The sequence below is a fragment of the Dinoponera quadriceps genome, unplaced genomic scaffold, assembly GCF_001313825.1.
Source record: "Dinoponera quadriceps isolate SergipeBrazil2010 unplaced genomic scaffold, ASM131382v1 scaffold221, whole genome shotgun sequence".
NCBI lineage: Eukaryota > Metazoa > Arthropoda > Insecta > Hymenoptera > Formicidae > Dinoponera > Dinoponera quadriceps.
Genome location: NW_014554330.1, coordinates 13,667 through 32,496, shown reverse-complemented (window position 1 = coordinate 32,496; position 18,830 = coordinate 13,667). Strand labels below are relative to the sequence as shown.

The following is an 18,830-nucleotide window of genomic DNA, read 5'->3' as shown; positions in this document are numbered from 1 at the left end:
AATAAGAAACTAATTAGAAATGTTAATGCATAAGTACTAATTATGGGTCAGTAAATTATCTTGCCTTGTCCCTATAACACGTCATACGATATTCAATTCTAGGTTAAGAGAAAAAAATACATTGTTAAGTATGTACTTAAGTATATAGTATATTAGATTTTTTAAGAAATAAAGCTTTTATAGTTTTATTACGTTTAATATGTAATAAGTAGATAAATGATATTCTATATTTTTTTTAATATCCACAATGTTTCTGAATGTAATCTTCGAATATAATAATTATGAATGAACTAAAGAATATATAAGATAAATATAGAATATAAAGAATATAACAAATATTTTTCCGTGTTTTCATTATAATGTGTACTTTCTTAATGCATTAATGAACGAAGTTTGACCCGAAATTGGACTCGACCCATAAATGATCTGTTACCTTACTTTTTTCAATAACAACTTGGTAACGGCGTTATTTTTTTTTATTTATAACGAAAATAGTAACGATGTTACATTTTTCTTTGATTAAATTAAAGAATTGTATAACATCTATTTATAAAGACTGTATAATGTCTATTTAAAGACCCTATTATTACCAAAGAAAAAAATGCCTTACTATGTTTATGTGTGTGTGTGTAAATATTATAATATTTCTTCTAAAGCAATTAAAATAATTTTCTATCTACTTATCTTTTATGTTGACTAGAACACCACGGATGCGAGTTATCAAGCATCTCCGTGGAAAGTTAAAGTATCAATAAGACACTTACCACGCGTATCATCCAGTTTAAGACAAAGGCGGCGGTAGAGTAGTGCGTGCCATAATGGAATGGTGGTATAGTGTCGTGCTCCCAGCTCTGAAAGCGCTCCTCGAAGTAAACTCTTCTGTTTGGGTTCAATGCGCCGATTGGCTGTGACATAAAACGTTTATTAATCATTTCGAATGACAAATTTGCATTAGTAACCCGCAGCAGTATAAAAGGAGCGAAATCGATAGAATACGCTTCTTATCGCTACACGAGGTATGCGACTGTAAATATGCCAATACGTGTTAAAACGCTCGTCGTACCTTTGACAAGTCTCGATAATTGCTCGGTAAACTGAGATCTAGCTCCTTCGTTTCGTAGTTCGTTAACACCCAAGGGAACACCGGATATTGATTCAAGTCGTTGTACGTGCGACCTGCAAAGAGATACAAATTTATTATTTCAAACTGAATTATTTTCATTACTTCAATCGAGTCGTCGATACGTTTCGTACGGACGATTAATACCGATTAATGCAATGCCGCACGCAGAGAATATTTCTCTAAGATATTTTACGAACCGAAAAAATATCAAGGCAGTCTGTCCTGACGAGGATATGAATTTATAATGTCGAAGAAATTTCAAGATAGATATGGGAAATTTAGAGAGAAACAAGAATAAGAATATATATTGAAGTAAATTTTAAAACAAAGAATAAGAATATATATTGAAGTAAATTTTTCCAAGAAGTATAGAACTTTTTCTCAATGGTTTTGAGAAAAAAATTTCTTTACTGAATACAAATATATCTTTTCTATACAGTATACATTGTTTTAAAGCTAATGAAAATGTGGAGATAAAATTAAATTATATTAGATGTACAAATTAATTCGGTGCCTTTGCATTTAATGTCCTATAATTCTAATTAAAATTAAGATTTCTTTCCCGTCCTATGGTGCCTTTAAAGTGCCAACCTTAAGCTTTAAGAAACACTATAATAGTTGACGGCCTTGCCGGTATAATCTCAGAAAACAGTAGTTATCCCAATGTTGTTCGAAAAGAAGCATCTGAGGTACTGCATCCTTTTTGCATTCCAATTGAATAAAAATGCTGTTCAGTCTACTGAAATGATTTGTTTCGCTTGAAGGTGCTGCGACCCATAAAACTTATAAAAAGACCTTTTACCGGCAACTAGGAAACTAGGAACTAGGTGATTCTGTTACACGATAACGCGCGGTCACATACTGCAAAAGGGACGAAGGATCTCATCCATATATTGGGCTGGGAAATTCCCCCTCATGCGGCTTATTCGCCAGATCTAGCCCCGTCGGATTACCACCTATTTTGGTCGCTTCAACATCATCTGGCGTATACGCATTTTCAAACAGTTGACAGGTCCGAAAAAACATTGATGAGTTACTGAGTCAAAACTGCCAAGTTTTTTCCGCGAGAGCACTCATCGGCTACCCAATAGATGGAGTAAAATCGAAGAAAATAATGTAAACTATCTCGAACATTAAACTTGTACTTGACTTTTTCTAAATAAACTTTGAATTTCATGAAAAAAGGCACCGAATTAATATGTACATCTAATATGTAAATATTAACATCTTAATAATAAAAAAATCATTTTAGTTAGAACTGCAAAGTCACGTAAATTATTATAATTCGTATCAGTTCCTTTGCAAATAATGGCAAGCAGTGCAAAGCGATCGACACGATCACAACTGTACATTGCTGTCCAGAAATGCAACGAAATATTCCCTCTTTCTGCTGTTGTTATAGATGCGAATATATAAACGTTACGCAATAGTTGCTACCTGAGATAAAATTGCTTATATTAGCATTATAGGAAATAACAAGCAATTCAAACTGCAGCGACAAAAATATATATGCCAGTATGGGTTTTCAGGTTTTACTTTTCACATATTTTTGTGTGTGTATAGTTAATTTGTATATCATTAGGATAAAAAGTATATTTGATCAAACTATTCGTTTATTGCTATCATTCATATATATATAAACCTTGGCTTCAATATGAATAAATCTCCCAGTCGTGCAATACAAGCCCAGTAAATCAGACTACCGGCATGGTATATTATTCAACAAAAATGACCTGCGCGTGCAAAAAGCCCTCCAAGAAAGCTAATGTCACAATTATAAACGGTTTGCCTCTGCTCGTATGACCCAAATTACCGCTCGATACCTCAGAAAGGAGAAAAAGGAAAAAAAAGAACAGGGGAGGGACGGGTGAGTGCTTAAATTAAATTTCTCGCTAGTACTGCCGAAAATAGACGAGAAGATTGCGCTTTGGCTTTTAATGCGGATAATCGCCGGCCTACTTTCTCTCTTTACTTTTCTTCCTGTTGTCTCTTTCCTCTCCTGCTTCTCCTTTTCCGCTGACCCTGCGCTTCAACCACGGTCACTCCTTCGCACTCTCGCTGTTAACTAAGAGCGATGAAAGCAGCCACGGGAACGCGCCCGCGCCTCGTGATTCTATTTTTATGAAAAACGCGCCGTGTGGCTCAATGGGGCGCGGCGCACCGTTTAGTAAACGCATAACTCAGAGCGTGACGGCTAATCGCTCCTGAAATTGTCACTCCCAGAGGTCTCACTCCTGCTTGCCCGACCCCGGGCCCGCGGAATCCCATCCCGAAATGCATTAGTGACGGCAACGCGCCGTCCCAAGGCTGAGTTCTAATCTCTTTCCCTGTCGCTAATTAAAGCACGTCAGCAAGTTTGTCACTCGGCGCCCTCGTGACGGATACACATGTGTTGCCGTCCCTCCTCCCCCGACTCGTTACTTCGTTTACTTTCGTCGTCTCATTCATTCGGCGAAATATCGCGCGAAATGTTCTCGCTTCTCGCGAGAATACAAGTCGTACGATGCGTAAACGACGACGGAAGATTATAAGACGAGTCGGAGATCGAGTCTCTGCTTATTTACCCGAGCGCATCGCATTCTCTGCCGGAGTAGAAATTCGGGAGATCGTGAAAGCTCGATTTCCACCCCTCATCGGAGTGACACGAAGATGCTCGTTACTACCACACCGTACGACGGTGTTTGTTACTTTTTGCATTTCAAAGTATCGGCGCGCAACAGCCCATTTGTCACTGAGCTGTGGCGTCGCGAACTGACAGGAGCAACTCTCGGTGCTGGGTCGTCTCCAAGAAGCAGAGCCGGATACTTAATTCCGCCGACGAAAAAAGGCGAGAGATGCAATGGCGCAAAGTCGTACCGCGCGCCGACCGCCACATAAGTCCGTTCCGCCGTCGCTACAATACGCCCGTAAATTGTGGACGCCGCGCGAGCGACGGCCGAGCGTAAATAATAGCGAGACTGTGTTATGCATCAAAATGATTATTAATGGCAGCGTCGGCGTGAGCGAACGCTCGAGAAACGCGCCGCGACAGCGGAATGTCCGCGACGCCCGCTCGCCTTTGGGCTCTCGTCGCTGGAGATTCGGATTTTGCCCCCCTACTTTCTCCGCCGAGCATTCGCAACCCTCCCCCCCCCAGTTCAGCGAAAATTCGGACGGGATTCGGAGAACAACGTGCAACATTATTGCATCGCGTTGTATTTCAATGCATTGATCCGTGACGATATCTGTGAACATCAACTAACATCAACTAATATAACATCAATGTTGTAATTTCTCATTCAACTCGATGTAACTTACATAACATGCGCGTTATGTTGCATTCGCATTGTCGAGTGGGAAATTGTAATGTTGATGTTGTGTTGCTGTTAGTTGGCGTTCACCGGATACCGTTAGAGAGATAATGGTTGTTAGAACACGAAGAAACTCCAAGATTCGATGTTAAATGTTTATAAACACGATTTACGATATACAGCTTTGGCGATGTAGCAAAAGAATATCAATTAAACTTACATAATGTTTGAAAACCTTTTAAGAAATAATCGTTTTTCGTGTAATATTTTAATGACTGATGTCTTGAAGTTTTGATATGTCCGAAACTTCGAATAACGAACACCGATGCTTCGAACCTCTAAGATTCAAAATTCGAATGTCGAAGCCTTCGGAAGAAAACACTAGCCATAGTTTTTACATATTGATTACAAATGTTTGAAGTTATTTAACCACTTTATTTTTGAAAAGATATTTAATCAATGTTAGCTGTTTTATATATTTCAGCTGTTTTCAGAAATTGTGTATTTTACGTATTCATTTCTAAAACTAAACAGTCAACGATCTTGTATGTAATTTTTCATGATATTTCTATAACTTTCTTTTACTATCTTCTTGTTTTTTATTAAAATCGTAAAAGTAATTTGATCGCCGGAATTAAAAACTAAAATATCGCCATCAAAGTTTTCTTCTGTGATGCATATAAATAATACTAACTTTGACTTCAATTATCTATTTCTATTTCAGCTTCGATACGGTCAATCATTTTCCAATTTTACGTTATGTAAGTTTCGATTAAAATGCTATTAAAATGTGGAAAGATCCCTAAGAAAATAAATTTACGAATCAACTACCTTAAATTTATTTTTCTTGAAATTCATATAACGTAACGTGCACGATTGTTTAACGAGAAACAATTATAAACAGATGTAAAATAAGTTTCGTTCGATTTAAAACTGCATCCGAGCATCGAAATTACAGACGTTATTTTCTACGCATAATCCGGTCGACCGGTAGCTCGTTCGTTCGGTCGGTCGCTTTATCGCGCTGTCGTTGCGTCCTCGGCAATAATTCACCGCAAAGCAGGACCAGACTAGATACGATCGAAAACGAAGGCGACGACCTGTTGATAACTACCTGAGACGAAAGGTATGTAGTTCGGCATATACAAGGTGAGGCAATGGCTATTAACGCCTTAAATATCTTCGAAATATGCATCGAGAAAAATAATTCTTAAAATAAAAGAAATATATTTTGTTAATTAAGATAAATATTTGGTTAGATTTATGAAAAACATTTATAAATGTAAAATATTATTTTCCTCGAGTTGTAAAATGATTTGTAAAATCATGAAAAGATATTCAAAGGTGGTAATCATTGTTACTTCATCCTGCATAAAACGAGCTACATGCATCCTGGAGAAATAACTGAATTAGATACATGAAATGTCCACAGCATAAGGTCAGAATCATTATAATTAAAGCTATAATAATTCTAACATTTTAACTAGAGTTAGTAATGCGATTTTTAATCATATGCGTTACGTGTAAGACTGTATAACAAAATCATGATGACGTCAAAATGATGAAAAATGGATATAATAAATTTTTCGTCATAATTCGATAATTTCCTCGTCAGTTTGATATTATTTTGAAATCACCGTGGTTTTCTGTTTTGTCTGAGAGAACTCTCGGTAATCTGAAGATTCTCAGTCTATAGGGAATGACAGAGAAGATGGTAGTATTATAGCCCTTGTAGGTATAATGGCCCCCCTTAATATCTTCGCTATTAGATGACGAATTCTAGAGATTACTTATGGAATCATTTGTTTAACAGCCGGCCATTACGCAGTAGTGCTAATATGCCAATATACAATAGCCGGCACTTGATATAACGTATTTTTATTTTCGAGTATTTCGAGACGCTTTCGAGATATATTTTAACGTTTAATTATATATACTTCTCCTCATTCTTCTTAAAATTGGATGTATTATCACACGACTTTATGTACACTGAGTGTTTGCTTTGTTTGTTATTTAACATTTTATTCCGCTGCACATATCCCGAGTTATACAAAGTTGAACAATAGCATGGTACTTTGCTAATTTAACATCCTACTAAAATAGATTTGATACAGCCTCTTTTTCGAGTTCTTCATGCTAAAGTAATTATTCGATAAATCAAAAGTTATTCAAGTTAAGTTTATTTTATTCATTTTATAGAAACTGTCCTTTCGACAAGTAAGTCAGTATCAGTACATTAAAAATTCATGGTTGTCCCTTCTAAGAAATATTCATTGTTGTATCTCCTAAGAAAAATTTATTTCAAATAAATATGTAAATTCGCATAACAATACGCTGAATTTCTTTCAAACAAAACCAATTGTTTAAATTTATTCTAGCGGGGAGCCACATTAACCTGTTCCTCTTCAATCCATAGTATCCGTCGCATTTTTCATAAATAACGTTCAAAGTATTTTATAATATTCCGCAACTTCGAGTCTGGAATCGGTCGAACAACACTTGAACACTTCGACGAATGTAACATTTATAAGTTTTCAATTTAAAATATCGATTATTCACCAAGTTACCGTACAGAATATAAATAAATAGAGGGCCGTGACACCGCTTTCTCTTCTACGCAAGACGCTGACTGCGTATCGTCCATACGGATTCACTGCATTCGTATTACCCGCGAGCCACTTCACATCTAATCCCGAATAATCACGTAATTATATTGCGATGAAAGACAAAACTGGCAACAAGTATCCCGACTTGGTCGTGCGGCTTTCGGATCGTTGCAACGGACGCGATAGACGCCCGACCATCCTTGCCCAACCACTTCCGCGAGATTTCTCAAACCGTCCGAATTCGAACCAGCTGAAACTCGTCGCACAAAAAGCCCCCCCATTAATCATTCTTAGTACGACGACGCACCCGTTCGAGAGTCCGGAGGAAGGCACGCGAGGACGGGCTCCTCCCGGTCGCCGATCGCTCCGCAAGATCGCTCCCCGCGATTCACGCGCGCGCGCGATTCGCTCGCCGCTATCGCCGGCTATCATATTTACACATTGAATTCGCTGTCATTAATTTTTAACAAACCGACGCGGCAGATAAACGACCGATCGTGATGCGGGAGCGCGGCCGACCCGACCGACCCGGACCGGTTCGTTTTCGTTCGTTGGAACCTCTCTCTCTCTCTTTTCCCGCCGGCTCGCTCGACTGTACCGGAGCGGTACCCACGGCTATTTATTTGAGCAATTAATATATAACCCTCGTAAATACGGCGGCCACCCCCGGGCGATCGCGCGCTGCGCCGAAACGCGAATGATTGCGCGTCCGTGCTCATCGCCGTCATTAAGCCGCTCTCGGCTGACCGCCGGCGCGCGTGGGCGCGCATAAATCCCGCGGCGTAATTTGCAACGAGCGCCTAACCGACTCGTTTACAAGAATTCGCCGGCCGATCGCGCCGGTTAATACTTTCGGCGATCGCCGTCCGGGAACGACGGGTGCGTGCCAACGATTATTATCGGAGGGAACTCCGCCCGGCGAGGAGGAGGAGGACACTGAGAGGGAGATCGATCGCTCCCTTCCCTGGCAGTCGATGAACCACGCGGCGCGTGGAAGCGAATCCGTTTGATGATACGTTCCGTTCCTCCCAGGCTGCGTCCGCGCAATATCAAAGACAAATGAATGTATCCTCCTAACGACCTCTCCTTCTCGCTTCACTTCCGTGAAATCCAAGATAAATTGCTCGATCGCACGCGATAATAAAAGCATGACGAGCCGGGCGGGCTTCGCGGCCGCGAGTATTGTTGAATAGCGAGCGTTGCCGAGATCGGAGATGGCCGAGAAGGAGGCTAGCCAAGTTGTCGGGATGTGACGCGCCTGGCTGGATCCGTCTGCGGATCATCGGGGGATGGCCCGAGCTGTCCCATTAAAAAGCACGCGGGGCCGGCGTCTCGAGTTTCATGATTTGCTTCGACGAGCGCGAGGGAGCGAATATTAAACCGAAGAGAAAACAAAGACGCGCTTCCATTCCGCCCTAAGCGACAAGCAAGGATCAAGGGGTGGGTGGTGGGTCCCTCGGGAGAGGATTACCGGGGCCCACGATGTTGGGATTACTCGCATGGGGTAGCTAACGGAACACAGGGCTGATTGAGAACGTCTCTGATGCGACGCGACAGACTCCATCCGTGCGTGCGTAGCCGTAAAAAAAAAAGAGAAAAGGAGGGAAAAGAGAAAAAGGAGAAGAGGAGAAGAGAATCCGAGACATCTTCGCTATTCTCTCACGATCCTCCGATATATTCGGCCGGTCGACTTTGATACTCGCGATTCCCATTCGCGCATCAGCAGTTTCCCGCGGGTAGAATAAAGCAACGAATGCAATACTTACCAGCGATTGTGTTTAGAAACATTAGATACTCGAAGTTGGAGATTTCTCGACGCTGCCACTTTTGCGTCATGTTGGAACTTCTCATCAATTGTCGCGGTGACATCAGCGATGCTCGTCTGCGAGGATGAAGTACAATTCACCGGTTATAACATTTTGTGTAGTACAATTGATACTTTTTTAACTCTCGATACACCGCCGATATGGGATATAAAAAAATATGAAATACATATACAAATTAAACGTTCGAGTATTAATTGATTTTATTTTACAAAATTAGCGACTTTCCTCTTTCTTTCTTCTTTTTTTTTTTCCAGAAACTTTCAAAAGGAAGAATAAAAGCCACGAAATATCGGTCCTCACGAATAGAACCGCACCGAAAACGCAGATCAGTTCAGAAAAAGAGATCAATTCAGATTGCAATAGACATAACGGCGTGCCGAGAGCTAAAACATCTAATACCTTTGCAGCATAACCGACAAACTAACGTCCAGTCTTCTTTCCAAGCAACAACTTGCCAATTACCCGTGCAATATTCAATTATGACTTATCTTCTGGTCGCTTGTATTTAAGATACTGAAATATCCGCTCGTTAAATCGACGCTGCGAGAAAATCACGTGGATGAGATATGGGAAACAGGAAGATCCGTATGTATTTGCCAATATCCGCCGACGCAATGAAGTATCGATATTCGAAGCAGGTCCGAAAGGCCGTAAACGCGCGCAATCGCGTGCTGATTCGTCCGCGTCGCGTCATTCCGCGGCGTGCGTGCATCGCGTCACGCACTTTAACTGCCGAATCAAACGAGGCTGCGCATCGGCTCTGATACACAGTTGCCGGCCGCTCTCAATTCATAAGAGCAATTACAAGTCAAGATACGCAGCGGTGCTTTGCGTTCGCGCCATAAAGCCCGTCTCGCGTCGCTTTATGAATCAGCGAAGATCGCTGATTCAGAATTTATACGGGAGACTTTAACGGGCGGTTCGTCCTGCGACGCTAAAAGAAAGCGCACGACGACGGTGCACCGGACGCATAAATTCCGCCCTTAGATGCGACTCGCGCGTAAATTTCAAGCGTGCGTGAAGATCCGCGATCGGCGAGACTTCCAGCGAGACGCCGACTGCGAGAGGATCGCCGATGCGCGACCGTCGATCTCAACGATGGGAAGGCTCGATTTTCGACTTTTCATTGAAACTCTCTCTTCGAACGAGTCGCACATTATTGTCGGGATAAACGCGCGGTCATGCGGCGCCACGAGTCCGCCGCCACGAGTCGTCGCGAGCGCGAGGAAATCTCGAGATTCCATCCTAGTCGCGCTACCTGCGGAGAGTAGATTAATGTTAACGGCAAGGTTGGTAGATGTAAATTCGTGTATAACTGATATGCTGAAGAGAGATAAAAAAAGAAACGCCTAATTGCTTGTTTATGGCGTTGTTAATAAATAAAGATGCGCGCACCGTGTCCTGTAGGAAATTAATGTCCTTGATATTTTCTTTTTTTATGCAACGGCGAAATCCCGATTTTCTTACATAAATAATCGCGACCCAGAATTCTATATTAATTAAAATTGCATGGTAATTGAGGATGTTACTTGACACTTAATAGCTTGCGTTACGACTTTCATTTATGAATTAATCATGATTCTTTACCGCTGCATGTCAATCGTCGCACTTTTTCAGACGACGATGTCGAACGATTCTCTTCGGCATAGCTTTTGCATAAATTGACTTCGAATCGCACGTAAAATATTTAGACGTACCAGTCATATAGAATAATAAACATTTTTCGTCGGATACCGTCGATACATGGAAGTCGCATCGGGCGTATATCGCATTACATTCTACGTGTCGAATCTCAATAACGGACTCACAGACTGACAAATTAGCGGGACCCAAACATTTTCGACATTTCGAGTTTCGGTATTAAATTAAACTCGATAATTAAGAGCTCGCGCGCTGAATTAGCAAAAAAGAAAAGAAAAGAAAGAAGAAAAAACGAGGAAACTAAAATTATTATCGAAAATCGCGATTATCGCAAACATTCGTTCAAGACATTAAGTCACACGCGGGCGTTCTAATTAAATATTAATCGAAGCCGCCCTCGTCCGTAAATAAATTTCACGTCCGTGCAACTCGATCCTCGCGTCTGCGTCACGACGCGAGTTTCGCGTTTTATATAACGGCAGATTATTTTTCGTTAGCCGGGAATCTTCTCCTACGATCAGACATTGGAGTTCGCGGTCGTATATTTATGGCCGACGTATCCTCGCTCGCTGGCTATCTCGTATATAGAAGCGTCCTAATGGATGGCTCGAAGCGCGGATACGCGAACCTCTGTTCTAACCGACAACCCCCGCCGACCTCATAGGAGTCTCTCTCGGTATCCTGCGAAGATTTTTCTCTCCTCGATATCTACGATACACCATTGCCACGTGAGGAAGAAGACACGGAACTTCGCGCAGGGATGACTATCGCGTCCCCATTGTGTCGCTCTTGCGCGCTCGCTCGCTCATGTCGCCGCATTCTCTCGAACACGGTTTCATCGAACAAATGGACACGCGATTTGAGACGCGAGATACACGAAGACACGATTTCGTGAAGAATTTTAATTCTAAGTTCTGCCGTTGTACGGTGAAAAGCGAAACGGTTCAGACGCACCGAGGTTTGGGAGCGCAGTTAACTATCGCGATTGGGAATCACCATCGATGGGCTTGTGTGGTAATCGATTGTGACGGAAGCCGAAAAGACGGTATAGAGTGTGAGAATAAATTGGATCAAAGTAACGTGACAATGTGCTGCGACCATTGTAGTATTGGTACTCGGAGAATTGGAAAATCTTGTGCTTGAAGTATACGAGTCAGATATCAATGATATTCCAAGTGGAAAGTCCAGAGGAAAACGTATTGAAGCAATGACGTGAAAATTTGTCACATAACAGCATGATAAGCTAATAATATTTATAACTTACACTGTCACTATACTGCTCCTGTCACAATCGAATACTATGCATAGTGGCTTGAAAATAAAAATTTTTGATCGAAACACTGAATGTTAAAAGTGATTTTTTATGTACAGGAAATATTTTCAAAGGAGAAAAGTAACTATTTGCAAATAATTCAATATTTATCTCACTTGTTTTTGGATGGATATAAAATAACTCGATTTTATCATGAATAATTTCTTCTATAAACGGCGCCCAATTCTTTCTTTTACAATATTCTTGCATTCAAAAAATTTTGCATTATTTAGTCAGATATTTTTATTTTCTGATTCCATATAGAGTTCTCATACAGAGTTCGATAGGACACGTTATACGGATCTCAAACAGGTTAATTATTTCCAAAAAGGCAAAAAACAAATATAACAGATTTCAATAGTATAAATGCTGACAATTATTGTTATTACATAATTTGAGATTTCTTCAGAAATTTTCAGAAATCCATAAAATCTTTCCTATTAGCAAGGAAACTCTTTTCTATTTACGCTTATTTTAACCACAAATTCGATTATCTATCTCGCTTCAGATATAAGAAAAACACAACGAAATATGAAATTACTTACTTCGAAGCATGTCCTTTTTAGCGTATTAAATATATATAATACTACAATTATAAATATATAAATACATATATATGTATATATACTATATATATTAATATAATATGTAGCACAATTTTGACAGACATGACTAAAAGTTACCTTGCGGGTGAGCAATATTTTTAGCATCACATTTACTGATAACTGATAAAAGAATATAAATATAATAATATATAATAAATAATATAAATGACAACAATTTATAATTATTTGACTACGGGATATCATAAAACTGTATTTACGTTAACTTGAGGTGCAATTTTAAAAATGAATTTTCGGCCAAGAAATATGTATCATAAAATCATTGTGTTATATAAGCTCGTCGATAGTGATTCTCAAATCGTGATAATTCGTTACGCTCTCTACTTCGGTGCGTCTAAATCGTTTTGCTCTCCACTATATATCGGTGGAAAAAGAAGCGGTCCGTCCATGGTTAGAATCGCCTTATCGGGAGGGACAAAGAAGCGGGGGAATGCGACGGGAATGTTTCCGAGGGACGGTGGACTCCGAGAAAGACACTCGGGTCCTCGTGGAGGACGGCAGGAGGACGCCTCCCTCTTCGTATTTCGAACCGGCTGTCGCTTACCTAGTCTGGGGTATTCCGTACTTGATGCCAACGCCTACCCGCGGTAGTGCCTTGATCACCTTTTTCACTGTCGCTTGATCCAAGAATGCGAACAGGATCGAAGCTGTGGACAAAAAAGGCGTTAGGGCGCGAATCGCAGGGGTGGATCGTCGATCGAGGGTGTGCGTGGTCGCGCGTCAATTATCTGCGGATCTGCGGGAACGGGAGAGAATTCCCGTGCGTTCGAAAATTTCTCGTCGATTTCTGAATTTCAAACGGCCGTATTTACGAGAAAGCCGAGCAAGAATTATAGCGTGATGAAGACGTTACGACAAAAGAGAAAACGGTCGACGGTGACCGCTTAGACATAGCACCGCAAGAGCGTCATTAGCCAATCATAATTATGCTAATACCGTCACGACAACTTGTTTCTACGTAATGACAGAGAGCTTAGGAAGGATTCAATCGCTCGGAGTGTGTGTGTGTGTTTATACACCAAGTTCCCCCGAGGACTCGAAGACTAGCGTGCGGGGAGAGACCATTGCCATAAATACTTCCTAATAATTTACCGAAGTGCCTGAACACGAAAACAAGACGTATGATTCAATCTTAATTAATGAAGGAGGAAGTTTAATCACTCGGCCCGTGTACGCATATGTAATATAATATACATCGAACGCTCTTACCTTGTTAGAGCGAAACCGATACAAAAACGTTGATCTAATCTTATTATTTCAAGTGGCCAAATAAACGTTGTTCTTTTATCTCGAATAATATGATCAAATTGCGGTCTTTGGAACGATGTGCACTCGCGTTTCATAATACAATACATGTTGTAGACGTAAATATTGATTGAAAACGAATAATTATAAATACAGCTTTTCAGCCGTCTTGTATTTTTCTGTTTAATTTACGCTGGTATTTAGATGGTATCTCGATATTTTCATTATTAATGCACAGCGCTACACGAAGTAAGAGCACGCTCTAATAGATGTTAGTTCATATCCAAGTCAAAATTTCGACCTTGTATAAACCTTTAATTCTACAATACAATAGATACCAAGATAACTAAAATAGTATCAGTCCTAATAATACAACTTATTCCCATTCTGACTCTGATGGTCTTAAATTTGTGGTTTCCACTATTTTAATGTTAGAATAAGTTATTCAAGGAAACATTAAAACTAAATCTGCACGTTCGAGAAAAAATGGTAGAATCAACGGAATATTGTTTAGCAAACAAAATGTTTGCAAGCATGACGTTTAGTCCACCGGACAAATTGTACCGTTGCTATAACGAGTTCGATCAATTGATTCGACGATTGCGATCGGTCGGCAAATTATATCAATCACGTATCGTCGCGCTAAAGCGTCATTTATTCAGCGGGCGCGATATTCTTTCGAACGAAGGTGATTTTTTCTCGACCCAATCGCTTTTTTCCTCGTTGTAGAATTAAACGTTCAAAAGAGGAGTCGATTGGTGTCAGCGTCGTCAAAGTAGGTCTTTGTTAGTCCGCAAGCCACCTTAACTATCGTTGAGAATGTCAAAGCAGCATCGAAATTTCGACTCGGGTGAAGCCGTTGTTATTCGCGGCGACGACGCGATTTTTGCGAGCTGACGCGAGTGGCGTGTCGAGGGGCGGTAATCGTAGTTACCGTCGTCTCGCAGAAGTAACTGTCACGCATGAAAACGAGAAAGCCTTATCTCCTCCCCTGCGTAATTTCGGACGGCTGTAACGTAAAGCATGCGAGACCCGGCGGCCGAAAGCTACGCATACGACACGCGCATTAAAAGGTAACTCATTCACGGTTTTATTGTTCCACGATTTATCGCGAGAGAGGAGAGAAGGCGCGCGCGATGTTCCCCGAGAGAGCGGTCGCCGGTTAACGAACACGCGTGTTTCCAGTGATTTTTTAATGAACGACGAAGGCACCTCGCAGGGATGACATTCCACCGGCGGACGTCTCCTCACGGAACGACGCATCGAAAGTCAGGATCAGATTAGAATCGGGGAACGCTTGGAAATTTATCTGCGCCCCCGGAGAAATAAGCAGCGGGACAGTGAGGCAGTCGGCCCAGGTATAAGTAACTCTCTCCCGTGTGTTGTTTGTTACGGGACACCGGCAATCTGCTTCGTTCGCGAACAAAGGCTTCGCGGTTAACGGAAACGGTCATCGTTACCGATCGACTCCGGCCGCTTTTCGCTCAGCGAAACGCGCGAAACTTTTACGCCGACTGTTCGTCGCCGAACTGTCACAAATTCGGCGTATTTTTTCTTGTTTTGATAAACAAACTCAGCTAATTTGAAATTAATTCTCGATTGAAAATGCTGATGTTAGTGAGAGCGCAAAGTCGTGGGAGCTTTGTTGAGCGGTGAAACCGCGGTCGCGACACAATGCTGCGGCGCGAGATAAAGCGGCAGGTGCAGCCGCGCGATTGAATAATAAATTGATCTTAATAAAAAGGCATACCGTAATGCGGGCGGAGATATTTATCGTGTAAAAAGTAACGTGAGGGCGCACACCTTGCGGCGTGCTCCGGATTCCGCCGCCGTTCGATCGGATCGCGCGAAATAACGTAGGAATGGGGCTTCCTCTCGGGGGTTGCGCAAGAAACGGAATGCGAACTCTCGTCCGAAAGCGAGAGCCGCTGATTGAGCACGAGCAAAACGAGGAGGATCGCCGGCTTACTTACTTCTGCTGGCGAGGAAGATCTCGATCGCCACATTCTGCAGCAGGTAACGTCGCGAGAAGATCGCGCGCACCTCCGAAAAATACCATTTTCCGTGCAAGTGGTCGCAATACTTCAACACCTGCAACAAACAGAGAAGACGGACCCCTTTTAATTCCATTTCTCCTTGAGAATCGGTCTCGATCCTCCACAAATTTAATCACACTCGAGTATGCCACTATTGTACAATATATTCTACGTTTGTTACGTTGAGAGAAATTCTGATTATTTTCCGTCTCAGCTGTACCTCTTTTTTGCTTTCGACTGCAGAAATACAGCGGTGGTGATACGCATGTAAGGTTATCATCGCTGACATTATAGCAACACATTGGAAAAAAAAAAGAAACAGTTCTCCTGGCTGTAATTTTTTTATTATGGTTTGCAGTGTTATAAATATATTTTTCTATCAGTGTATAATCCTTAACTTATCCGTAGTATCGGAGTTCTTTCATATGTTATATTCTACGTAGGTAGAGGAATTAACTCACGTATCTCGGAGGCCATCCTTGAATAGCTTCAAGCGTTATTATTGACCGTCATTTGTATGGTGGTTTTTCTCGGACCGAGTATTTTTCAGCGACAATGTGTACGTGCGCACAGCAGTTCGTGTGAACATCGCGAGGGAAATGCTCATTGGGGACCAAAGCAGAGTGGTCCAAGGATGCGAGCGCATGGCTGCACATAAGTATGCAAGCACGATGCAATGAAGTGTGATGTGATATAGTGAAACCAGTGCTGGTTGCAAGATGGCCGTCATGGTAGGAGGAGCCTCCTGCTGAGCCGGGAATCGATCCCAGGACCTCGCGGACTTGCGCTCTCGAACGTGAACAACTCGGCGAAAGGGGGAGAAGGGGAGAACAAAAAGAACGAGGTTTGGTGTGCGAGAGAGAGATAGAACGAGAGGGGGGAGGGTGGAAGGAGGGAAGGAAAGGGGAGGAGGGCAGGGTGGAAGGGAAAAGGATCGGCAAACATAGTAAAAGAAGGAAAGGAAGAAAGAGAGAGAGAGAGAGACAAAATATAAGGGATCCCGATTTACCACCCCGCGCCTAACAAGGCTTTCAATTTTTGCTTCTTAATGAGGACGTATCGTGCGCCGCGCCACGATGTCCTTACGCGCGGCAAATGAAATTATCCTCGGAATAATCCGACGAAATGATCCATTCGGTTGATCACGCCCTAAAAGTCCGCGGTCCGAAAATGCCAATAAGCATCTTGTCTGCGGTCTTGTGTCCGCGAGCGGCTCCTTGCGATAAAAGCGCGACTATCGCGAGCGTAAACGTAATCAGAAATATCGTCGGACTTATCGAAGCCAGCATCGGTACTCGGAGACACCTTAATATAGATTGTCGCCGAAAAAGGTAACCGAGTATCGAAAGAGAGGGATACAACGCGGATGGCATGTCGGCCGCGCGAATTGATACTAATTTTATAAAGCACCCCATCGCAATCACGTTGAGTAAAACGCAGAATTTAGAGGCCATTCGTGTCCGACTCGGGCGTAACGCTCATACTTGCTTCGCTGCTTAAGTTTCAATCCATCTCTTCATAATTGAGTAATAAGATATACGTTTTACAAATCTCTCTCTCTTTCTCTCTCTTTCTCGTTTAATTTTATAACGATGAGGAAAGCGTCCCAGCGATTGTGATACGTGCAGGCTATGATTGCGCAAGTCGAAAATGAAATATATTGTTAAAGTTTCTCCACGAGACTGTTTCAAATTGAAAAAAGGCGGAAACGAGAAGCGAACGGTTTTATATGGGACTTGAATTCTGACGAGTGCAGTTGTTTCAATTAATTAACGAACGATCGCTAATAAAGGGACAGATCGGCAATAAAATGTGGAGGTTTATGTGGCTCCAGGACGTCTCACGATTCTATCATTTCTATATCTCACGAAATTTTACATCTTCTTAGTACTTTCGTGATTCGTCGCGGCGAACCGTTAAAGTAAATTCTCCGCACGATGATGATCGCCCCTCTCAGTCGGATTCGCGAAAGATGAATAAATTGTTTCAACCAGGGAAAAATGGGGAGAGGACACGATCTCGAAATTTCTCGCGGTGAAATTTCAATCGGAAGGTAGAGCGACAGCGGAATCACTCGGATTCGAGTAATTTTCCCGAGTGAATTCTCCGCTCCGAATTGTCCGGTGAATATTTTCGGCTGAAAATAAATCCAACGTATTCCATAGGAACGTATTCACTCCGATCGATTGGAACATTCTCACTCGTAACAGAATCCATCTTAAGTTTGAGTGAAACGTCTGGCATTCATACTTGCCTCTTTGAGTGACATCGTATTTCCATCGCTTCGGGCGAAAACAATGTCACTTCTCGCTTGCTTTGGGCGAGACTTCCTCCAAGAAATTTCGAGAATTCCGAATAACACGTTCATCAAGCTCTCGAAATCTCTTGGGGCGAAACTTCACTCGTGAAAAGCAAAGTGATCGACGAGTCGTTCGAGCGATTTTTCATCGGTGCGCGATGAATTCCATACAGCGAATGGTTGAATACATACGGGGACTTGAATTCCAATGGATACAGTTGTTTCAATTAATTAACGACCGCTAATAAAGGACGGGTCGTCGATGAAACATGGAAATTCATGGTGGCTCCAGGATGTGCCGCGATTTTGTCACTTCCATACATCTCTCACGGTATATCACTTCTTAACATTTCCACGAGGTCGCGGCAAATCAATCAAACTCCTCGAATGACGACAATCCCTCGCGGTCTGATGCGTGGACGATGAATAAACCGTCTTAACGAAGGGGAAAAGGGGGCGAGTGCATCGTTCATCTCCACCCTAAATAATCGAAGGAATATCTCGATTCGAGACTGAAAAGAAACCGAATCCGACGTTATTCCACCAGTCACGGAAGTAAATTCGCCGTATTCGATCGAAAGATTCACTCACACGGAGTCGTTATCCGCTCTAAGTCCGACCGAGACCTTCACTCTCGCGACTTCGGCCAGCGGTATTCTCGCTGTCACTTCGAGTGAAATCGCTATCGCTCGTTTTCAGAGCGAGATTCCATCAAATTTAGGAAGCGGAGCGTGAAATCGTCCCGCAAAGACAAGTGTGCTATTTCGCTCGTTTCCTTTCGCACCGTGGAAAATCACACGGCCGATCTTCAACAGCGAGCGGTCTCGCG

At 42.1% G+C, this 18,830-nt stretch overlaps 1 protein-coding gene across 1 annotated transcript in view; it reads right to left on the bottom strand.

Annotated features, from left to right (window-relative positions):
- Window positions 1–15,796, bottom strand: part of LOC106747113 (neurobeachin-like) — a 29,340-nt gene extending 13,544 nt beyond the window's left edge. The window contains exons 1-5 of the mRNA XM_014624403.1: window positions 15,640–15,796; window positions 12,966–13,068; window positions 8,786–8,901; window positions 1,064–1,176; window positions 765–905 (exon numbers count right to left, since the gene is read on the bottom strand). Coding sequence (XP_014479889.1) covers window positions 765–905; window positions 1,064–1,176; window positions 8,786–8,901; window positions 12,966–13,068; window positions 15,640–15,796 — 630 coding nt within the window. The remainder of the gene's footprint in view (window positions 1–764; window positions 906–1,063; window positions 1,177–8,785; window positions 8,902–12,965; window positions 13,069–15,639) is intronic.
- Between the last annotated feature and the right edge of the window lie 3,034 nt (window positions 15,797–18,830).